Source organism: Passer domesticus, chromosome 6 (assembly GCF_036417665.1).
Source record: "Passer domesticus isolate bPasDom1 chromosome 6, bPasDom1.hap1, whole genome shotgun sequence".
NCBI lineage: Eukaryota > Metazoa > Chordata > Aves > Passeriformes > Passeridae > Passer > Passer domesticus.
In genome coordinates, this window is record NC_087479.1 from 5,609,542 (window position 1) to 5,634,786 (window position 25,245).

At 40.2% G+C, this 25,245-nt stretch overlaps 1 protein-coding gene across 2 annotated transcripts in view; it reads right to left on the reverse strand.

Moving 5' to 3' along the window:
* Nucleotides 1-10,228: 10,228 nt before the first annotated feature.
* The window catches only part of PPM1A (protein phosphatase, Mg2+/Mn2+ dependent 1A), a 34,959-nt gene continuing 19,942 nt past the window's right edge, over nucleotides 10,229-25,245 (reverse strand). The window contains exons 4-6 of one of the 2 annotated variants that reach the window (XM_064422967.1): nucleotides 23,081-23,189; nucleotides 20,429-20,486; nucleotides 10,229-18,181 (exon numbers count right to left, since the gene is read on the reverse strand). In XM_064422967.1, coding sequence (XP_064279037.1) covers nucleotides 18,134-18,181; nucleotides 20,429-20,486; nucleotides 23,081-23,189 — 215 coding nt within the window. In that variant the 3' untranslated portion in view covers nucleotides 10,229-18,133. The remainder of the gene's footprint in view (nucleotides 18,182-20,428; nucleotides 20,487-23,080; nucleotides 23,190-25,245) is intronic. The other variant, XM_064422968.1, reaches the window with a different exon arrangement.

The following is a 25,245-nucleotide window of genomic DNA, read 5'->3' on the forward strand; positions in this document are numbered from 1 at the left end:
TTTGATAGGCTTCATCAGGAGTTTATCCCGGAAAGTTTTCACCTGACAGGATTCCAGCAATTATCCGGCTCCGGGAAATGAAATAATATATTAAAGAATAACCCCTTCCAGAGCCCAAAAAACTGTATAAAAAAGCCTGTGTAAAACAGACCCCTTAGAAATTACCTCTGGAGACCCACGGGGACTTTGGTGCAATAGAGGCCAAATCCTGAGTCTCCCCGACTCTGATAGCCTGGCTCAGAGTGGAAATGCTTGTGGCTTATTCCAAATTTATATTTTGATAATTTGATACATTTCCTTAATTATTAAATTGGGGTATTCATTTATAACAAGAGGAACGACAGATTTGTCTCTACAAACAAGCTGTGGGTCTGCTGGTAGATAAAACTAGCACTGGGAGATAAAAGAAACAATGGGAAGGATTGCACTGATTGATGAATGGAAAAAGATATTTGCTTTTACAAATAAACTTTAGGTTTGCTGATAAATGAAATTAGACATTGAAAGATGAAAGAAACAATGGGGAAAACCCCTAAATTCCATAAGAATTAAAAATTAAAAGGTTAATAAAATTAAAAGGTTATATATTAGAGGGAAATCTCTAGTATGAGGCATATTGGGAAGTCTGTACCTCTCAAGTACCTCAGCGAATGGGGAAAGAGAGAAAGGAAATGCAGCTGGGAAATTGGGATAAAAAGGGAGGCTGCGTCCTCCAAAATTTAAGAGATTCCAGGGGAATGCCCCATGGCCTCTCCCTTTATTGGAATACAGTAAAAGGGCTCCTCTGTCTCCTTTTTGGACATAACCCTCTGATGTTTGTGGCTGGTAGGGTGCTGCTGATGGAGGGTGTTCAGCCCAGGCAGCGTTCACCTCCCTGATCTGACACAAATCGTGCCCCTTAAAGGAGGAGATTTGTTTCTCAACCCTTCTTAGACTGTTCACATGTCAGTGTTGGAAGACCCAGATTAAGAAAATTGTGCCACTAAAATGAAATGAAAGAACCTCTCCCTCCTCGCTGTCATCTTGCCTTTACTATTAAATCACAGAATTCACAGATTTCACAGAATTCACAGAATTCATAGAATGACTAGGTTGGAATAGACCTGAAAGATGATCGAGCCCAACCCATGCCAATCATTTTACCTTTACTATTTCCCACACCTCCCCAGCCCCTGCCAGCAGGGTTTCCCATCTCTGGGTGCTCCCTGGGTGCCTCCTGCTCCCTCTTTGTTTCACAGAAGCTCGTGGAATTCGCCTGTTGCACCCACACGGGGCAGGAGCCATCCCTTTGTTCTGTGGCAGGAGCTCTCCTCAGCCAGGGCTGATCCATGACTGGCGCCCCCGGGCTCTGCTGTAAAACAAATTAACAGTGACAATGATAATCACAGGAAAGTGAGAACTGAGACGATTTAGGCTTGCAGCTCTGTCCTTTGATTTGCTTTGATGCAGCAAGTCCAGGCATGGATGAACCAGGGGTGAAGGGGTGAGGTGCTCCCCTGTTGGCCCTGGCTTTGTGGCACACAGAATCACAAGTGGTTTATGTTGAAGGGACCTTAAAGATCATCTCCAACTCCTGCCTTGGGCAGGGACATCTTCCACTAGACCAGGTTGCTCAGGGCCCACCCAGCCTGGCCATTCTACTGCACGTGAGATTTCTTTGCACCTACCTGAATCAAAGGTGTGTCCTGTCTTTCCCTCCGAGAAAAATCCCAACAAAAATCCCAATGGCCTTAAGCTGAAAGTCAGTAGGTTTACATGGGATATTAGGAAGGAATTCTTGCCTGTGAGCGTGGAGAGGCCCTGGCACAGATTGCCCAGAGAAGCTGTGGCTGCTCCATCCCTGGGAATGCTCAAGGCTGGCTTGGAGCCGCCTGGGATAGTGGAAGGTGTCCCTGCCCATGACAGGAGGGGTGGAACTGGATGATCTTTAAGGTCCCTTCCAAGCCAAACCATCTGATAATTCCATGGTGCTGTGATCCAGGGGAGGGCAGCAGTGCTGAAGCTGCTTTCTCTGAATGTCCCTGAGGCAGCAGCTCACAGCAGAGGAGGAGAGCAGCTCTGGGCTCTGCAGAGCCCAGCACAGCCTCCTCCTGCAGCCCCTGAGTTACCCCTGCCAGAGCTCTGCTCCCCCTGACAGGAGCGTGCCCGCTGCTGGCTCTGGAAAACTCAGCTCAGGCACCTTCCTGCTCCTCCTGCAGATGCTTCTGACTCATGCTGATCTCCCAAAGATTAGGGAATCCAGCTTTTGAAGTGCTTTGAAACATGTGTTATAAAAGAAAATAAATTAATTGAAGCAACATTGGTCTGAGCCCTATCAAGGCCAGAATCAGACAGAGGCAGGAGGAATGTCCTCTTTTCCATGGCTCCCTCTGACCCATGGGCTGGAGGAGGAAGTGGGCAGATATTTTTAAAGGAGACATTACATCACCACTTTTTTATATTCCCCATCTGTATGAACTGTAGGACAAAGTGGAGCCAAGTGTAATTATTTCTAAAGAAATTAAGGCATGAGCACATGCACAGTGGAGACCCCAATATGGGAATCTTCCCAGTTTGGTTTCTCTCTGGGCCAAATGAAGATCTGTCCCTCCTTCCTCCACCTCCACCTCCTCCCTCCAAAGCTGCAGGAAGCCCCCACCAGGTTTTTGCCCATTTCTCCATGGATTGCCCAGCTCAGCCCACAATGACCCTTGGAGGTTTTCCTAAGCACAGAAATGGGTAAGAGGCTGCACTGCAGCATTCCTGGAGTTTTCAGGTTCACCTGGATCCCAGACATGAAAACAACCTGTCTACTTGTCCCACCCCACTGCCTCGCTCTGCCTGGCTCTCCCAGAAGAGGATTTTTCCAGCCCAGGAGCAGAATTGGAGACATGGTTCCCGTGGAAAGGCTTTGACATCTCTGAGTGAAGGAATTTGCTCAGTAAAATTCAGTAAGAAGCACTGCAGACCACAGGTGTGGCTTTACCATATTGCAACATGCTGATTTTCTGAGAACACTGAAAATGCAAGGTGGTTTTTTTTGGTTGTGTTTTTTTTTTTTTTTGTTTTTTTTTTTTTTTTGTTTTTTTTTTTTTTTTTTTGTTTTTTTTTTTTTGTTTTTTGTTTTTTGTTTTTTTTTGTTTGTTTTTATCAGAGCCTACAGGTTTAGCCTGCATAAAAATAGGAGACCACCAGCTTTGGATTGTCTATTAATTTTTTATTTATTACATTTGATTTTCTATTAATTTTTATTAATTCTATCTGTTTTTCTATAATTTTTCTGTTAGTTTTTCTATTTCAATTTTCTGTTTCATTTCCTCTGCTACTTTTCTGCTTTATAATCAGCTGAGATGAACAGACAGTTCTGGCCTCTTCCCATTGATTACACAGGACTGTTTTGGTTTTCATTGCCTTTTCTCTCTTTTTTTCTGGAAATCATACCCTGTCTGCAAAGAGAAAGAGAAGGCAAGAACAGCACCCTGACCCTCAGATTTCTCTGCAGTTTTCTACTGCTGGGATGTCTGGACCTTGACTTCACATCAGCTGCTTTTTCTACTGCTCAGTTCTGCAGCAGCCAGACCCTGTGGCAGCATCCCAGATCCAGCATTCCCCACTAACCAGGAGAACAAGGCCATCCTCTTCTAGGACACCTCCCTGAGAGCACACAGAGGGAAAGGGGTGAGAAAACTTCAGCAGTGAGAGAGAGGCTGCTCCACAAGCATTTACAAGTTTATACACAGGAGATTACTGCAGGGAAGTTCAGCGTTCACAGCTGGCTGGAAAAACCCCTCAAATACAGTTTCCTTTGACTCTCCCTTCTGCAACAGTTGGGACTCACTCTGAAATTCAAATTAACTTTCATACCCGGCCTACAATTCCATTTTGTGCCCCAAAGCAAAATCTCCTGCATAATTGTGTGTATTTAGGTCACTTCTCCATTGTTTGCTTCTGCAAAGAAAATCGCTGATTTGCCAGTGGAGAAAATTCCTAATACAGTTTTCAAAAGCACTTCTGCAATTAGAGATTGTGCTCCTAAATGAGGCTGGAACGTAGGCATGGATTTGCTTGGGTAATGTCTTGAGACTTTTTATGTCTGTTTTTGACAGCAGTGACTTCATTTAAACACAGACTGTATTTGACATTTATACAGGGCTGAGCTTGTTTGCCAAATTTTATTAAAAGCAGTATTTATCCTACTTTCATGCTTTAATCAAATATTAGCCATAAGTATGCAATATGTGCAAATATTAATCTAACTAATTAACATTTAATCTAGAGAAATAACATCATCATGTTTTGCTGCTCTAAGGTGCTTTTCACCACAAATTTTTCCCTACACTTAATGTTGAGTGAAGTTCTTTTGTTTCTAAATTTCTGCTGGGGTTGGTATCTCCTGTTTATGCCTGACTGTACAGCACCAGCCACATGTATGGGCAGATCCATATAAACATTTTAACTGCTCCAGGTATCAAATTAAAATATTCTGAGCTGACTGCAATGACAAAGAAAGCTCTCCTGGAGGCTCAGTTAATTGGCTGAGACCAAGGATCTACACAAAACAAAGATGTATCTCTGGGTCTTGCAATGAACTTAGCAGCATGACTAGAAATTTATATATTTTTTAAATCTTAGAAGCCCATGGCTTGTGGCTTCATAAATATTTGTTGTCAATGTGCTCCAGAGCAGGCCCAGACATTGAGCAAAAGGCTCCACCAGGGCTGCACTTCAGGGCAATGACACCAAAGGCTGGGCGGTGGAAAGTCAAAAGCTGATGCTGCATGCACATTTCTAGGCATTAATTAAAAAATCAAATCAAATCACTGCCACCCCACCCCCTCCAGACGCGTGCTAGGGACAACAAAGCAAGGCAGATCTACCTCAGGATGCTGGGAGAGAGGGGAAAAAGAATCAGGTCAAAGCACACAATGTACAAATCCTTGCGACGCCGTAGGGCACAGTGCGCAACGACCTCAGACTGTTTTGAAAATCGATTACAGAAGGCCTTCAGCTGAATGGAGTCAATGACCCTCTCCCTGCACGGCAACAGAAAACAGCCACGTCTCCCCTGAGCTCCTACAGACCAGGGTCCCAGCCCAAGATCCTCGTGGTGGCAAGGAAAAGGGGACAATGATGGGAACAGCCCCTCCCAGCCACTCTTCCTCAGACAGGAGATGAAAACGTGGGCTTTCTTTGCAAAAATATTCCATTTCCATGAGATCAAAATAGATGAACCCCAGTTTTCCTCTTCTCCTTTGGGAAAACATCACCAGCTGTGCTGGGGGTCAGGATGTAATAGACAAAGAATGTGTTTAATTCGGGAACTACAACTGCCTAGTGAAATACATGTCAAAAGAGACAGCTGGCCTGAAGGCTTGGGCTGCCCTGTGCCGTTGTCTTAAGGTTTTCTCTGGCTACAAGTACAGGAGAACTGGGACTGGTGAAATGGGGTGAGTTTCAGCTGGTATGTCCAATTTCCGTGTCTGCTTTTTTACACTTAGAGGATTTGTGACTCCTGCCCAGTTACAGCTGCTCTGCTCAGCCAGTGAAAGCTGTGACCAGCACACTCAGATGAGGTTTGGTGCCAGGGAGCAGAACAGTCGGACACAGGAGAGACCCAGAATCATCCTCTGGGCAGAATAGAATGGTAGCAAAGAAGTGGCAACTCTCAGACTCTTGATGCTCCCAACAGACACAGAAAAATGAGTTTAGTTGAGTTACTGGTGGGCAGATACTCCGCTTCTGATAATTGCTTCCATCATCCTCATTAGAGAGAGAACTGGTGAAGTTTTTGGTTCAGTGCCCTGCATTGAGGCTGCTCTCTCCATCAGTGCTGCACCTCAAATCTTTGGGTCACTTTTGGGCCCCTTCAGGACAAGAAGGACATTGAGGGGCTGGAGTTTGTCCAGGGAAGGGAACAGAGCTGGGGAAGGGTTTGGAACACAAATCTGATGAGGAGCAGCTGAGGGCACTGAAGGGGCTCAGCCTGGAGAAAAGGAGGCTCAGGAGGGACCTTCTGGCTCTGCACAGCTCCTGACAGGAGGGTGGAGCCAGGTGGGGCTCAGGCTCTGCTCCCAGGGAACAAGGGACAGGACAAGGGGAAATGGCCTCAAGTTGTGCCAGGTGAGATTTAAATTTGGCTGCCCAGGGAACGAGTGGAGTCACCAACACCAGGGGTGTTTAAAAGATGTGTGATGTGGCACTTGGGGACATGGGTTAGTGGTGGCCTTGGCAGTGCTGGGTTAACAGCTGGACTTGATGACCTTAGAGATCTTTTCCAATGTAAATGATTCTATGATCCAATGAATTGAGAACCAGGTTGGAGAGTATTACTTCCACAGAAGTCGTAAATTGGAGCACAGGGATTACATCACTGAAAACCACACACTCTTCAAACACTGAGAACATGATACAGCAGCACCAGTTCACCAGACAAACATTTTCCAGGAAATTGTGCAAAAAACTTTTGAAGTCAAGCAGTGCTAAAATTAAAAAAAAAAAAAATCAAAAAGGGTCAGAAGCAGCTCCATTAATCTTTTTTGCGTCAGCTAACACAGACTGTGCAACTGTGTCTTCTGTTGTTTCTCTTTCTTCTCTCAGAAAATCCCCCAGAGCGGCAGAAGCAGCAGAGGAAATGAGTTGTGAGCTCCGTGGCACACAAACATCTGAAGGGTTTTACTCCTGAGCACGCGAGGAGCTGCCTGGCCCAGCTGGGGATGGATGCTCAGCACACACCGCAGGCTCTGCCAGCAGGGATCCAGCCAGGGGAACGGGCACAGCCTGCCCACACAGCTGGGAGGGGTGCTCACACCATGGTGAGAGATACCTGCCTGCAGGAAACTCAGTTTGGCTTTGTAGCAGTGCCTCAAAGCCTGAGAGAGAGGGTCCAGCCTGCAGAGAACAGGGGAGAACATTCTCACTCTCCACAGCCACCTGAGGGAGGGTGCAGCCAGGGGGGGCCATGCAGAGTGATGCTATTCCTAGAACTATTTATATTCCAGGAAAATGCAGAGAAGATCCAAAGGGGACACAATTCCCAACATGGAAGGGATTTTCAGGCTTCTACAGAATAGTCTGGCAGCTTCAGGCCAAAAAGAGATGGACAAGGGGAAAAAATCAAAGGGGTCAGGTGCACAGGAGAGGTGGCAAGAGGAACGTGCTTCACTGCACGCAGGGCAAGAGGCTCTGCCACAGACAAGAGGCTCTGGCCACAGGACAAGACCCAGCTGATCCCTGGGTAAAGGAAATATAAAAATCAGGCTAAAGGCTACAGTCTATCTAGAAGCCAGGTGATAAGGTGAGTACACCCCTTATCAAATGCTAACATGAAAGCTCTGTATTGGCTATTTGACAATAAAAGCTGGGCTGTGGCCTGGGGCAGGTTTATTCTGGCACTGAACTCATGCCCATGCTGAGGTTTTTGGGTGCAGGCAAACTGAGACTCTCAGCCCAATATCTGAAACAGGGCCCATTGGGCTGGCATCTGTCAGTATTTCCTTACAGAACAATAAAGTTTTCATACTGAAATTCCCATGAGCTTTAAGAGTGTAAAAGCATTAAGTTAATACATTTCTGCAATTAAATATTTACATTATTTTAATTCATGCTGCACATTTAATTGACATTACTATCGCTAAAAGCCTTCTAAATCAGCCTTCTGCTTTGGTTTTATTTTCTCCCTGAAACTGATTCCTGACATCTGACCAGTCTCCAGTTCTTTACTGGGAGTTAACAACAACCAGCTGGGGGGGTGGCTTCACTTGCTTTCCTATTCCAGTCATATACAGTCTGCTGAGACAGCTGCAGGTGAGCATTAAAAACTCACAAATAAAAAAACACCAAAACAACTTTGTAACAACTAGAAATACAAAGATCCAAAAACCACTCTGAAGTGCACACTTCCAGATACTTACATGAGCTAAAACATTCTCAGGATTAAGGCTGATTTAAGCTGACAGTGTCACTTCATGTTCTTCAGGTAACAGACTCCTCCTGCAGCCCTGACAGGGATGGTCACCAGAAGAAGAAATTACTCTTTTAAAATAATACTTCAAAAGGCTTCTGGCATTTTGGAAAAGATAATTTGGATAAGAGGGAAATGCAGGGGAAAAAAAAGCCCCACAGCTCAAAGGACTTGGAAGATAGACTTGTTCAAATAATCCTATTCCTCTTGGTCCAGAGACTCCACAGGTTGTTTTAAAAACAGACCAGAAAATGTTTTGTTTCCTTAAAAGCCTTTTAAAAAATGTTTTATTGCATGCTTGTAATACACCTTGAATTGTTTTGCTACTTTCTTATAGTGTGGGACAGGACTCAAATTTCAGAGGAAGGTGAGTGCTCTCACTGAGTTCCACTTGGTGCTCACGGGCCAGGACAAACTCTGGTGTTCTGTCCAGAGTCAGAGGGAAGAGCCCTGGTGCAGCTTCAGCAAGGTGAAACCTATAAAGAGATCAGCAGGACACCACAAACACTCCTGTTGCAAAGGAGCAGAGGTAAGGGCAAGAAAACACAGAGATAATTCTATTTCCTTCATGTCTGCCCTACTGTTCAAATAAACTCCCTGTTTTAAATGTCTGTTCAGCAAACCCTTAATTCCAGACAAGTAAGTTGTAGGTCACAAAGTTTTCAGTCCTGTTTAATAAGATTAAAAACCTGTAGTAGGCATTTTCTTCAAGTAGAGCACATACCCCAGAAAAAAAGCTGCTAATTGTGAAAAGAGAATAAATCTCTCCCACAGCTGTGGCTAAGCAGGACCTTTGAAAGGCTGCAGATAATTTTAAGCTCTCCCACTTCCTGTAAAAACACTGGAAAATTTGCACTAAAATTGGTATGTACAAATTAACTTCATCAATATAGGAATTCTCATTATATTGGTGAACTTCCAGCTCTGCAAGATCACAAATGAGAGCCCAGCACCACGTTCACCCAAGGCCCAGAGCCTCTCCTGGGTGTGTGTATTTGCAGGGATAATTGTCTTAGTCATTTCTATCACAGAAATTATGAAGGTTGGAAAAGACCTCTGAGATCAAGTCAAACCTTCAGGAAATGTAAGATCTACTTTTTACTAAATTCACCTCTGTTCCTTCAGAAGTTGTTAGAATAATCTCCTATATTCTTAAAAATTGCTGAAGACTAAAACTGAAGTTAAATGACTTAACCAGGCTTCAGGGGTCTTCCTCTTTTAAATTAGCTCACATAAATGCAGCCTCATGAAATTCAGCCACGATGAACATCTGCAGTTGGCTAATATTTCTATCTAAACAGCCTGGACGGCATTCAAATTTATTATAACATGTCAGGACTGAAAAAACCCATTTAAACAAACCAACAATGCTATTCAGAGGTATATTATTCTTTGGCTTTGAGGAAAAATATATTAAAATGCATATTTTCAGTTAGATAGGATAAACCAATCTTTTTATACACTTTGAACTGGAAAACATAGGGATATATTTTGTCTCCCATGTCTGCTCCATTAATGTGAACCAAGGCTAATAGTCAATCTTATCATTGCAATTCCATTTTTTTTTAAATCCACAGAAAATACTCTTTTCTTTTGCTAGACAATGCAGTGGTTCTGAGTTTTAATCCTTAAAGGAATGGGGCTGAATCTTTAAGTTCCTTTAACAGACAAGTTTGCTCCAGGTCTCAGGTGACAGCAGAATCCCCTCCTGCCCCCTCCCCAGGTTTAATTTATTTAATCCACATCAAAATCCTGCCAGCTCTGTCTATAAAAGATTTCCACAGATGACAAATGTGAGCTGGTTACATCCAGGCTCATTTTTCCTTCAAATCATAAAGGCTAAAACCATATTTATATTAGCCTTTAGCATCCTTGAATTCTTAGAAATTATATTACAAAGGTCTAGCTTTTATTTTACAGTACTGAATCTGAATCAGGGCAAAAGATACAAATATATTTTGTGTCATGTATTATTCCAGAAGTTGGGCATCCTAATCCATCCCTAGTTCTCTTGAAAGCCCCAGACCAGGTGGCCTCTGGGGAATGCTGGGGCTGGAGCCAAGCACATGCAGCTTTATCTTGGAATTTCAACATGAAAGGGAAAAAACAGCAAAAAGGAGGGAGTTTAATAATTGTAACTAAAAAGTGATCACGATAAGCCCTCAGTATTTCATTCTAATCTAACTCCTTTGAGCCAGAAAACTGAAGGAGGCCTGGAAAGTTTGTAAATCAGGGACAATAAAAGAGATGTGAGGATGGTTGATGTAGCACTCAAATACACACACACGATGTAATTGCCTGTTTTATTTAGTGGAATCACTTTTGTAGATTAGAAATATTTCCAATTCCCGTTTACTCCAATGCAAGCCTCCACCATCGACAGGCATAACGCAGTTTGTTCAACTGATTCCAAACCAAAAAAAAGAAAAAAAAAAAGAAAAAAAAAGAAAAAAAGAGTACAATCTCAAAAGTTAAGTTAGAAACTAAGTTCACACATTTTCTTTGGGACCAGGAATCTGTACATAGTACAAAATATACATTTATTGAACTTTCTGTAAACACACAGTTTGAATTGTGTAAAACTGTAAATAGTGGGTGAACTACGTGGAGAATAATTTATTATATATTGTTATACATTCTACTTAAGGAAAATAGTTATGCTCTTGTATATTACTCTGTTAAATTTATAAATTCCATAATGAAGCTGTGTAATCTGCAAACATGCTTTTCAAGCTTAAATCTCTCCATTCGTAACACACATTTATACAGGTCATCAATGAAAAAAGTTACACTTTCCACAAAATAGATATAAAGAGGTCATGAATTTTCTAAAAAGACAGGCACAGCATGTCACTACAAACGAGACTCTTATGGTAGGGTGTGGAGTCAATTCTGTGAGAAGACAGGTGAAAACTCTCTAATTCAGCATGTTTGTACGTGGTCTTAGGAACAAGACAGATGCTAGAGCCCAACATCTCTGCTTATAAAGATTTATCAAACAGCTGGTCCTGGAAGTCAAAGGTCACACTTTTCAGATATGCAGCACTCCCTGGCTGGGAGAACCTCAGCTTTTGTCTCCTATCAACTCTTGGTCACGAGTAATTGAGTTTTCCAAGCAGTGAAATACCTGGCACCATTTGCCAAGAACATTTGCATAATTCAGCACCTGCTCCAAAAAGTGGATTCCTGGCACTGAAGAGTTAGATCTGGTTAATAAATACAATTAACTCTTGGTGCCCAAGGTCATCAGCGAGAACAGGCTGGGAAACCCCAACTCCACAGGCTGCAGGGCATTAACCTGGGGAACGTGGGGTAACAGCATCCCAGCACTGGTGTGCAATTGCCCAGTTTCCAATTTAAGGGGCTGGAAATTCCAAATTGCAGCAGACTTCTCAGTCTGGCATCACTCAGCAGGAATAAAAAGTTCCCCTATAAAAACACTGTCAAAGATCCTTTCACAGAATGGTCCATTGAACGGTCTGGGTTGGAAGAGCCTTAAAGATCATCTAGTTCCAACCTTTCAGGAGTCCATCACTGGACATGGATATAATTCTATGTAAATTCAGGACATTTATTCCTACATTTTCAAGGTCTCATTGTCTTTCCATCCTGGATATGTCATTTTGGATTTCATTTGTTTGCAGCTAAAAGCACTGCATCAAAGATCAAACCTCTTAAACTGTGCTCTTCTGAGGTTTTAAAAGCAAAAATTCTTAGATATCTAAAGAATTAAGAAATTATCTCAGATTAACCAAACATTTTGCTTTAACACTACCACTGTCTTCCCTTTGGCTTTGAAAGACTTTTCAAAACCTAAACTGAATAAAGATTACATTTGTTTTTCATAACAAGAGAAGTGGGATAGTCAAGGCTGCAACAACACGTGCAGAATTTGTATGTTGTGAGCAAAAGCTCCATCAGCGTCAGCAGGATGTAAAGTTAAGTTTGTGCCTGACTTTCCCAAGCCTATCTGACTCTAATTTTCCCCTGCAGTGTGAACAGTTGTGATCCAGCCTGAAATCCCAACAGTGAAAATGAAACTGGGTACCCAGTATTTGCACTGCTCAGACTGGCTGGAATTCAGTAACAGCTGAATTGAAACTCTGGACCTTGCTCTACAGGCATCAACAGAATAAAAGTATTGAATGTTTGAGGACCTGCCAGTCTGTTTCCCCATTATTCCTGAAGCTACTTCTCAAAATAAATAACAATGGCAGCTCCTTCAACTCAGAGGCCTCAGAGGCCTCAGAGGCCTCCTCACAACACACATGGGGAGTCCTGTCCACCTGGATAAACCCCACATTCCCACCAAGCTCTTCAGAGCCAACGCTTCAAGGAAGCAAAAAGGAATTTCAGCTTTGCCTGGGTGTTACTGAGCAAGCTGAGAAGTGCTGAAGTCATGATCCTGAAGGAAAGTGGTACTGCCTGACACAGCACCCACCCCTCAGATAAATGGCTGGTCACACAGTAGTGAGCACCATTGGTTTTATTCATCCCATTTTGGAAAAAAAAAGAAAAAATAAGAAAGCAGGTGCCTAGTGATATTTTTAAAAGTACTTGGGCAGGAATCAGTTCAAATTATGTGTAAAAATCTGGCTATGCATAAATCACTCTAGAAATCTGACCTGTCATCCCACTTCTACCCAAATTTTGACACTTTCAGATTTTTTTGGTTCTATGAAAGGCATTTTTTAAGTTAAACCCACTTCCCCAGCTTCCGTGGTGCAAAAGTTGGGGGGTTTTGTGGTCACTGCATTTAAAGCAAACCTCTCCCAAAAGACTTTCCTAAGACATCAGTATTACTCCTGTCCCCTTAGCATTGAAGCAAAGACTTTAGAAGAATGTGTACAAGAGATGAGGAAAAGAAAGATCTGTATTACTGCTGCTCAAAAGGAACACCAAACAAAAACACAGAGAAAATGAGGGATATGCACAAAGCCCAAGTAACTACAAGCCAACAACTCTGACACAATCAGGAGATTAAAGCTCCAGACATTTTTTTTCACATATTAAGCAAATGGTGAAAACACCTGTCATTTTTCTAGAAACAAATTGTCAATGGGAGACAATGTAAACTCAACTTTTAACATGTCTATTTTTTTTCTACTTGAATGCATTTAGTGGTCCATGACATTAAAGAGAAGCTTCAAGTTTTCCTCCAGCTTCCTGACCCCCGTAAAACATGTGCCACAGCCCAGGTGGCTGCTACCTCATTTATAAAGTAATGTTATAAAGCAAAATAAGGCCACAGAGTGCTTCAGATGTGCACACCTGGGTCTGCAGAAAGCTGCAGACTGTGCAAGCACTCCAGAGAAAAAGCTCACAAAAGACTGGAGTCTCTGATCAGTATATCAGACAGGTCAGTCAAAATTATTTAGCCACAGATTGATACTTTTAAATTCTGCTCCTTTCTTACAGCTTATAGCAGGAATCACATTCATTTATTTGTGCTACAGCATCCTGGAAATTCACGTCTGGAGCCTCTTTTCACCACTTAGAGAGTCAAAAAACCTCTCTAGCCAGATGGGGAGTTTACACCCTGAACTGGGTATAAAGGCTCAGGTATGATCACCTCAGACACGGGTACTTGTAGCAACAAGGAGCCACACTCATCATCTAGGAGACATTATTTTCACAGCTGGTAAAGCTTGGCACCAAGCAACAATTCATTTTCTACACAAGAATGTCAGGTACAGCCCTGTAGCTCTACACTTTTGCTGTCTCAGGTTTGGATCAAATACTGCATTTGCCAAAGGATGAGGAAAAGGGCACTGGCTTTCCTAAAGGTGAGCCCCTTTCAGACATGGCCAAGTTTAAATCCCAAGGAACTGAAACACACCAAGTCACTGGTGCACAAAAGCAGTTCAAGAAGGTGCAGGCAGAGATGGAGGTGAACATCTTGGCATGATGAAATCCTGATGTACATTGAACTAAGGTAAGCTGTAAGAACCATATCATTAACCTAATTGTGGCAGCCATGCTGTCTCTCCCACAGGACAGAGCTCCAAACCTCCAGAGAATGCAAACACAGAGGAAGGTTGTCAGCACAGAACTCACACACAAGACATTGAGACTGAAGTTTGATGGTTCCAGTTTAAAGAAAAGAAATGTTTATCAAAGTAAAATGTTTGTCTCAAGTGGGGAAAGATCTGCAAAGGCTTTGATGCTCCCTACAGAGCCATCATTTATCTGGGTGTGGTTTCCCAAACTGTGGCAGGAGGGAGGGGTGGGGCAAGCATTCCTTTGCTCTCAGTCCTGTCTCCCCACTCTTGATTTTTCCCTAGCACCAGCAGCCCACAGCTGGATATCAATTCACCCAGCTCAAGAAAATAGGTTTTTTTTCCTCCTAACTGCACACCCACTTAAGGACAAGCACTGGCACAAAAAAAAAGGCAGTAGGGGCAAACTAGGAGCAATGGTTTAGTCTTGGCCTAAGATCATGAAACCATATCCTCAGACCATAAACTACTAAAAATGGAATGCAATAGGAAGTGGCTCCTATCCCAGTGTATAAAATTAAGGCGGGATTCTTATCAGGGAATCAACTGAAGTGAAAACTGATCCCTAATTTTGTTAAATCATCTCAAGCTTCCAACTCTTGAACTGAGCAAAATGGCTCAGACATGAACCTATCTAGTGACAGCACCAGCTTTGCAATAAATAATGTAATGGACATTGAAGTCAGTTTGCTACAAATGAATGTTGAAAAGATCAGCTTTGGCACCTGCAGGAACTCAGGATCTCTCAAGTAAGTGCTCCCATGACTCATCTGCTGCTCAGTATTCACCAGGCACCTAGCTGCCACAACCTACGCCTGCCGCAGTTCAGAGCACTGCAACCACGGCTGATGAAATTCCTCTCTCCCATTCTGACTCCAGCTCAAATTTTAACTGAGTGATGGCTGTGCCTCAAGGCTGTGGTGCTGCTGCTCCTGGGCCAGCTGAGAGCAAGCCCAGCTGAAAGGCTCAGGCTCTGTTCCTGCCCCAGCACAAGTACTGGGGACTCTATGGATACAAAGGATTTACAAAGCCTTGCAAACCTAGGATCCTACTTAATGTCACTGCATTGAGTTCACCCAACATTGGTTTAAAGCACATTTTAGAAGCCTCTGTCTTGAACATATTTTCAATGCTGAATTAGCGAGAATTATTTGGAACAGTTGTCTATAAAGCAGTTACAGGTATTCTCCCAGAACGATCAGCCAAACATTTAATCTGACTATAACAAAACTCACAGAAACTGTAGCCAGTGAAGCTGTCAAATGTAGAAGGAAAACAAAGTTGCATGGCATACGAAGCAAAGTAGCTTTACAAATGTCATTTCCTTTTAAAAACAAGCAAATCGGGACCATCCTATTTGAACATGTATTTAAAAATACATCTGTTAACATCACACAATTTTCATTTTTGTCACACATGAATCTTTTTCCAAGAGGGAAATAAATAGCACACAATATTTCAAAATAAAAATTGCTGCCTTGCCCCTGAGGTGCTAATGTTTTTAGCATTTAAAAAAAAAAGTTTCTGGTGCAAGAAGGAGATGCACAAAGGTGCAAAAGTGCCTTTTTTCTTTTCAGAGCAGTGAAAAAAGTACAGCTTGCCTCTTTTCTAGGATGCTTTATATACTCAACTCGTTTATTCTGTAATCAAAGTCTGTATCTAAAATGGCAGTGTTTATGCATACATCACAATTCAGTGCTCTGAGCTCATCACAACGCTGAACGTAGGCGGGAGAGAGAAAGGCCTGAAACGGGCTTTCTGCCACTACCCTCAAACCTACTCACATTGCCTGTAGCAACAGCAGAATTCTTTCCTTTCTAACCTTCAGGAGACCTCGTCAGAAGAGGCTTCAAAAATCTCCTTTGTCACTGAGACAGTTTAAGTGATTATGGTTTGAAGTATGGCTTTTCACACCACAGTTTTGCTTCCGATTTTTAAAGTTTAAAACTCAAAGGTTCCACAGTCCAGTTCAAGGTTTTGCAGTTTCCAAAACTAAACTTTAGTCTCTATGAAAAAAAAGACAGAACTTTATCTGCCTAGTCCTAAATTAAGTTTAGCTTTTTGCACTAATACACCATGTATTATTAAATATGCTCGTTAATTAGGTGCCTGTGAAGCTATAACTTAACATCATTATAGTTTTGCACTCTACAACAAAATTAGACATTTTAAGCATTTATTCATAGGTAGGTAAGGAACTGGTTCTTTAACCAAAAATTGCTATAAATTTATAAATACAAATAGTGCTTATGTTTTCTTCATTCATGCTTGAACAGATTACAAACTGAATACAATGAAGTTACGTTTAAGCACCCCACATAGACAAGAGGGATAAAAGAAAAGTTTGCTGGTATATACTATACTTAGTTCCAAGACACTATAAGTTACTTTTTCACTGTTCAGTGTTCCCTAACTCTGCATTAGTTTTAAGGCTATATATACAAATATGTATATGTCAAAGTTAGGGAAAGACAAATATAGCAAAATGCATTGTACTACATTTTCCTATCAAAAAGTAATTATACACCAAGTTCTGATTCTGTTTAACTGCAGTAAATGTTACAATCTACTTGTTTTACTGATTTTCCTTTTGAGGAATCTGCCTACTAAATGAGTAAACTACATATTAAATACAATATTCTCAACCAAAAAGACAATACAAGGTGCACAAAACAGCAGTTTTGCAAACACGACTGACTTGAAAACTTAATTTTCGTATGCTCAATGGGAGAAAGCTAAGCTTAAATCAAATTAGTTTATTATCTTATAAAATTTTAAATTAGAATTTTAAACAACAAACAGTTAAATATTGTCAACATGCTATACCTCAAATCACAAGTACTGTTTAACCACTAGTCTCTCATTCTAAGTAAGTGGGTCAATTAAAAACACACACCATAAAATGTTAAAGATTGTCAGGCTTTGACAAATGTATTTTTATCAAACAGTAGGCAAATTCAAACCAATGCACATCTTCAGTAGGGAGGGGAAAAAAAAAAAAACAACACCAAAAAGCCTGAAAAACCCCACATTTGTAAAAAATAGGGTAACGGATTAATCCCACATCATCCTCTAGCATATGGCTATGTCTTGGGCAATAATCAAAATCCTTCCCATTTTAAAAATGGGCTACCAATTAAGAAAAATATTCTTCCACAAGTAAAATATCATTTACAATGGCACTGACATTTTAAAAGGCAGGAAAAGAAGGAATTACACATTTATGGGTAAATGTCTTGTTTGTTAAATCAAGCTTTATTGATAAAATGGAATTCAAGAGTATTTTTCTTGGAACAGCAGCAGACCCAGCCAATCAGGATTGTAAAAATGCTGCAGACTCCTACTTTATGTAGAAAGTTGTCTTCGTGCTCAGTGATTAGTAGTTTCAGGTAAGGGTTAATGAAAAAAGAGGTGCAAAGAACCAAGGTTCTAATTCCAAGATTGGTACATGTATGAACAGGATACTGTTAATAGGGCATGATTTAAGTCCCACTGAACTCAAAATCACAAATCCCTTCAACTCAATGTGAGAGCAGGAGTGCATCCAAGAAAACTATGTCTGTTTGTTGAAGAATGTGCACTACTCCTAAGTTACTTTTCCATTGCCAAGCGAAATTCACACACTGCAATTTCTGGTAGGTTGCCCATGAGTTCAGCTTTCATATAAACCAAAAAGTTATCTTTAACAGTTTTGTGCACCTCTTGAGCACCTAGCTGGCTAGGCTGCTGCTCCTTGCAATCCAAAACCACAACATGATTTTTAAAAGGGATATATATTGTTGCATCACACAAGCCAAAACATTTCTTCTAACCTTTATAGTGATTTAAAGCGGTTCATAATTAAATATGAGCATTTGTACAAAGACAATTGCACTTTACAAAAACAAAATCATACAACATAAATTGCTGGAGTCTGATTTACAACATGAATTTATGGTTTGAAATCACGTTTACAGAAGTCTGTTTTACAAAAAAGATCAGTTCCTGGGCTAGATGTTGTACTGCTGTAGTCACTCTCACCAACACATCATATTCCCTTCTTTAATTAAGGTTGAGGATGGATGTTAAGAAGGGTCACTGAGGTTGGGCTGCACTTTCATTTGCAGGATGAAACGTGAACTCCACAGCTAGATGAGCAGTTTTACCACATATCATCAGTTGAGGCAGAATCCTTAAAGAAAAAAGAAGGAACCCTTTAAAGTCTGGAGTGCCCATCCTTGCGGCAGTTTCTGGATAATCCAGACTGAAAAGGGTAAAGACTTAAATCATTTCAGGAGTCTCTTTTTTCTCCCCTTTCAGAAACAGCTTTTAAAAAGTATCTAAACCCCACATATTCTTAATTAACAAAACATCAGAATCAAGAAATTTCAAAATATGACCAAGTGTTTAATCAATCCTGAAAATAAGATCCTAGGCATGTTACTCAAAAGCATTTCCAGAGCCTTTCTAGCTATTTCCTGAGTAGTTAGAAATAATACAAAATGGATACTCTCAGCTCACAGGTGTGAGAAAAGAGCAGGATGTGCTCATGTCATGTGTTATCACCATTATCATCTTTTGTTTTCTCAGCCCTCCCTTGCTGCATGGGAAGATACAGACATCAAGTGACACCCTGTTATAACTCAGAGCTATTTTAACACTTTTAATTTAAGGTTACAGAAGTGTAGTTTAGGCAACTGAAGAAAATCGTAATTTTGGATGGTAATAAAACTGCAAGGGGGAAAAAATAAATGTATGTAACAAAAAAATTGAAAGTAGAGACATGCTGTGCTCCAAATCATAATTGTATGGTCACACTACTTGGTATTTCAACCTATCCAATACCTGAGTGTCCCAAAAATTCATTCCATTTAGACCCACAGGCAACAGCAGATTTTGTATAACTACCACAAGCCAGACAAATGTTTAACCAATCCCTGGTTTAACCAGTATTTAATTTTACCAAGTGTTTTTTAATCCATTTGCCTTTGTGTCAGCCTGTTTCCTTTTCCCTTGCTTACACTGCTCTGCATTCAGCTTTCTCCACCTCATCAAGTGGGCTCACAGGTTAACCATGAGCAAGTGGGGCCACAGCTCTGCAGCTGAAGTAACAGCTCGATCAGCAGCACAGAGGCAGAGCAAACTGCTCCTGTGCACCACTTTTGGTTGTTTCAGCATCACCTGCTCCTTTTCCATAAGCAATTAAGGGGCAGGATGGGCTTTTACAACAGCTCATCCTGGTGCTTCCACAGCTACACCTCCCCATCATTACTGAGGCTGCAGGAGGTAGAAATATTACTTCTGTTGAAAAGCACTGCCTTAGTGACTCCTTGGAGAGGAAAGAAGCTAATTAAGTCTCTAGCAATGCCACACATGATAATTTCTTAGCACTGAAGATATGCACCCTTCATTCAAACTTGCTCACAGAATCCATTGCAAACCAGAGAGGAACAGTTGGCACGGAGGTGTACTTAAAAAAACCACAAACTGAGATTGCCCTTTGCAAAAGTACCACCTCCAGCTTTTCCTTCAAGACCAGAAGTAGCAAAGGAGAGCAATTATATGAAAGAGCAAAATGGTTGTTTCAAGAATGAAGACTAAAAGCAGCATGAGTAAAAATGCAGGAGCTGCTTGCCAACTATTCCATATGCAAATTTCTGTATCCCAGTTGCCAACATGATCACAAAGTTTGTGTACTATAGGTTTGTAGAACAGTTACATACTACAGAATGTATTTTGAAGGTAAAGCATCCTCTTTCAGCCCCTATTTAGGAATTTTAATGCTAAAAATAGAATGAAGGCTGCCAAATAAAACTAGTGCACAGTTGTAAGGCCAACGCACAATCTTTATGTCTGGCTGCATTTCACTTCTGTCACATCCAAGCACGGAAGAAATTTCTGCTGATACTTAAAGGATCAGTTTAACTGCTCTATGAGACACTATTTTCAGTGACAGAATGTTGTTTCTGGTGATCAAACTGCCACTGGGATCATGTTCATGCTCACTGTTTGGTTTTTCTTCCCCTCAACCTGACAGTGGATTTATGTCTCTTTCAGCACTGACATATAAGAACCCAAAGTGTTTGCTTGCTGTAAGATGTTCTATGCTTAAGAATAAAAGTGTTTACACAGTCCATTTGGTAAACTAATATATTCTTAACACATCCATTTAACCTTTAGATATAGCATTTTTAGCCTTGATATTTAGAAGAAAATGTCTCCTATAAAGAATGGGAAAAAAAGCCCCCCATGACTCTTTCCACCATTTGGCAGCACTTGGAAACCCAAGCAGGACTGAAATAATGAAATTCCAGAGGACAAATGAATCAACCCTACTGAGGGCTGAGATGATGATCAGCAGAAAACAATTACAAAACACAGTCCAAAAAGCACAACACTGTTATTCCTTTCTTGGGGGAAAGGGTCTTTAACAGAAATTTACAATATCTTTGCAAAACAGCTCAAATAATTGGGGTGGGGAGAAGGAGAATGTAAGAGAAAAGATACTTACAGCATCATCATTCCTGTAGGGGTTCAGTCTGTTATACACAGCTTCAATCACACTCCGTCTAGAGCAAAAAAAACAAAAAACCCACAAGATTTTAAGGCTGTGTTTTTCTTTTTTTCCCCCCCAAGACAAATTCCCAATTTTAATTTAAATGCAAACTTTAGAAGATTCCAAATTCAGAGAAACATTTTTACTGTAAGTTAGCACTTTAAAACCTTTTAAAAAATTTAAAAATCCTTAAAAACCTTTAGGCTCAAGACAAACAAGGCTGAATATCCCTTGGAGTTCAGCAGGACAAGGGCACAACTTGACAGTCAGGTCTTCCCTTTCAAAAAGGGCAGCAGAAACCTCAGTGGACACTGAATGTCCTTGTCATTCGTGTGCCCAAAAACCACTGCAGTAGTGCCTCATGCACTATGGCATGTACTATGTATTACTTCCACAGGGGAACAGTGTTGTGTTATTTTCTGGACAAAAAAAAAGTTATATTCTGAAGTACATTTTTGTTTGTGTTACGTCCTAAAATGTACTTTCCATGTGCAAACATGAAAAAAATAGTTCTAGAACAGTACTCTTCCACAGTGACCACATGGCCAATACTTTCCTGCAATTTTTTCCTCAAAAAACCCAACAACAACAAAAAAAGAATTTTGCAGGTTTGTGTACTGTATCTTCAGAATGAGATAAATTTTGTCTGATAAAAAATACAAAAAAATCTATTCAAGCATTTTGACAGTCACCTCCTTTTTAAAAGGCCCCTGCTTAGCATATTTAGAGATAGCTTGAAATGAACCTTCATCTCTGAGATTCTTGACTTTTCTAATAGTGATAGAAAATTGATAAGAAATAGATTGATAAAATATGAATACATTTGCAATTAACATGCAAATAAGCAACATTATTTTTATTTATTTCTTTTAACATAGGGTGAAAAGCTGAGAGTCAAAAAAACCCTTGAAAACAGGTAATAAAAAACCCCAAAAAACAAAACAGGCCAATGTGAGATCGAAGGAAGAAGCTGCCTATGCCTTTCCCAGTATATAAGGAAAAAACTTTGAAGGGAGAACAGGAAGGAAAGAGGGAAGTAAAAAATAGAAATTACATATTGGACTTTAAATGCAACTTTCTTTTGGATGCCATGCAAAACAAACTACAAAGGGCAACCTTTAAACTGCTGATGAATGCATGCAGAGCAATCACAAAGGAGTGCAAGAGAAGGAAAAAGCAGATGACAGGCTTTGTAATCATCCTGCAACACTGAAGAGTCAGGAACTACCATGTATAAACATCAGAGTGAACGGTTATAGGGCATGAAAGAAGAGGTTGGATTTAAAGCAATAAAATCAATCAATTACACACAAGGTACATTACATAGATGGATTGGAAAGTTTCCCATATCTTTCAAGAAATAGGTATCTCTGATTCTAAATACAGGCAGGTTTCTTGAAAAGCATTATTTTCCTTCCAAATTGGCAACAGTGCTTTAAGTTACATAAACATCCAATTAAATCAATATTTCTCCATGTCCCTATTCAAACTAGCATCACTGAGACACAGAATCCTGCAGTCACATCACTTCAGCATTTCTTCACAGCCATGATGCTACTTCCAGCCAAAGGAGATGAAGAAAAATCAATTTGTATGCTGCATTTCATGAGTAACTGACTCACTCATACTCCAACAGTACAGCAGCCCATCCTAAATAGATGCTATTATACTTTAAATTGCCATCTCTTCTTCTCCTAGTCAAACAGCTCCTATAAGAACAATACTGTTTTCTAGAAGCCATCTTTACAGTTATCTCTTTATAATTTATTCCATTTATCCCTTCATAATTTGTTGAATTTTTAATTTTATAATTTATTCAGTTTTGTGTCTAAAGTTCTGATGCTTTGGTGTAATAATACAAAAATCAGACTCTGAAAGGTCAAAAATACTCTGTATCATATGTGCCCAATCCTTTTTAACACAGCACAGGCTCATGAACAATCTTTTGAATCAAAAAGCACATCTTTTGGGGTGCAAATAAACTGAGCACATTGCTTCCTTAAAGACTGAATATTTGGGAAACCACAGAGCATCACCACTGAACCCTTCAAGGACAAAGTCAGCTGTATAAAGCTACAAATTTGACTTCCCACTTTTCTTTTTTGATAGATTTCTATCTTGCTTTCAGATTTGTCACAAGCAGAGAGGAACAAAAGCAAATTTTTAAGCAATTACAACATGGCTACAGACAAGAAAAGAAAGCTGCCAAGCAAAACATTTTATGCATATCACTTCTTGTTGTAATGTGCAACACTTCAACCCAAGTAATTAAAGTCAGGGCATTATTTTCACATGTTCAAATGTAACATCCCCCCCAGAAACCCCAGTTAATTACAAAAAACAGACACTCAGGCCACCCTTAAAAACCCCTCATTCCTTCCCAAAACTACAGTTTGACATTTAATTTTTTGCAATGATTCATAGTCAACTCCATTCTTAGGCTTGTCCTTTTCATCCAGAACAACTGAGTAATAAGAACTGGAGAACAGATCATCACCTTTTGTCCTGTGCCCTTCCTCCCTCCCTGCCCCCCAACTTTTTTAAGAGTGGCCTTGCAGTTAAATGTGATTTAAATCAAACCCCACACGGACACTGATGTGAACTCACTTGCTTGCCAACTCCCCCCCCGGCGGGAGGTTTGGGATGCTCTCAGTTGCTAACGTACGCATCACGTGGACTAAGTCTGGCACTCCTTCACCCTGCTTCTTTATGATCTCTGGGAATCAGAAGTACTTTTTTTGTAAGTGCAGTCCAAATTTAACTTCAAAAGATTGAAACACTCAGTTTTATAAAAAGGCAGCTTAACATTAAAAATGAATAAATTAAAAAAAAATTAAAGCGACAGACCGTACTCAACATGGTAATTGTTAATTTTGCTTCCATAAGTAAAAACCTGTAACACATTTGACACAGATTTACTGCTGTTCACATGCTGACTTGGTTTTAGAAATACACAGCTATCTAGTAACAGTGGGGAAAAAAAATCTTTAATGGCTTTCCTGCTATACATTAGACAGAAGATGTAATATCTTCCCACAATGTGCCCAAGGCATGGGGCAGATATTAACACCAGTTTTATCACTGCAACACAAGATAAAATACTATTGCCATCACAGAAAACATAGTATTTTCAGGAAATAAAAGGTTAGACATGTCAGAAGTAATTCCCTTGGCTGTATGTGTATTAACCAATACTTGTACCTCACTGCATTACAGCAACATGCAAATTTTAAGGACTATTACACATTAATTAAAAGCCAGGGACATCACATCTAATTGACAGTTTCATTCTCAACTCAGGAGATATTTCAATTCAGGGCAGAAACTTAAAGCTGATCCACTCCAGTTTCTGGGTGAAGAGCATCTGTATTGTAGCCACAGCCACATTTGTCAAGACATTAATCCTTTAATTTTGTTCTTAGGCCTGGTTGGTTTGGTGGTTTTTATGAGGTTTTTTTTTGTGTTTGCTTTTTTCACTTTTCTCCTCAAGTCAAAAGCACACAGTTTTATTTGAATTCAAGACACTAAAGATCATACCACCCCTGAAGAGTCACTCCTTAAATAGGTATTTCATGAAATTTAAAGAACAAGAACATTTTTTAAAATGCATCTCATTCATTTCTCTGTAAACATGACCTCTCAGAAACTGCAGAAAATGTGAATTATTAAGACCTGGTGCTTTTCATCCTCAAGTGAATACTGCAACATGCATACAACAATGTGTACATATGTGCACATCTATACATGCATGGATGTACATGCACACTATTCTTCATGTAATAAAGCATTTGCACAGTTTGGAATTCATCAGTACCACTTTTGCAAAATACTCAAGCATTCAGATTTTGCCCTAAATTCCAGAAGAACATACCAAGTTTCCATTTTATAATTTGTGAGATAAGGCACATTGAAAGTTTTTAAAACCAAAATGTATCCAGTCCTTTTTAGTCAAAACAAAACAAAACAAAACAAAACCAAACCTAAAAAACAATTGTGAATTACTTTTTGTGTATGCAATGGTTTTTCAGGGCTGTGTGTGTTTACAAAAACCATCAGCTCTGTTTTGCAGTCAGGCTGTGTAAATTATTTGCAAGGTATAGTGGAAACACTGCCTAGCCCTCAACCAGAATCAAAACTCTGCAGCACAAAACTTTAAGCTGTTCACTTCAAAACCTAAATTTTGAACACACGACACTGCACACCAGAGACACCTCAAAAATTTGCCATTTCCTCAAAATCTACAGCCAAAGTTCATTTTACCATCTTACATTTAGCAAAGAAATAATCTATGAATCTTAAATCTGAATAAGAAGCCAAGATCTCAGATTTGGTTTGCCAAGTTCCTTTATTGTGCAATTTTGAACATCTAGAATATGCTACATTGTGCTAGTTCTAAAGTTCTGCTGTACAAAAATAAGGAATTTATAGTTGACCTATACTACACAGTTTCACAACCTGTAACTGCAGTACATTTAACATACAGTCTCCACTAAATGAATACATTTATATTTTGATAAAACTAGAGATACAGACTGAATGAACACTGAAGACACAACAAATGGAGTCGGTCTGCTAGCTGTGTTTAATTTATTGGAATTATCTTGTTTCAATACACCTTGACCCTCCCCCCAGTCTTTAATTTACTTTTAAACCTTCTACACATTTTCATGGCATCAAGCACTGGAAAAATGTACTTACAACCCTAAAAGAAAGGATTCAAAAATGGGAATTCCATACAAAGTTTAAGAAAAAGCCAGAACTTTGTTTATGTG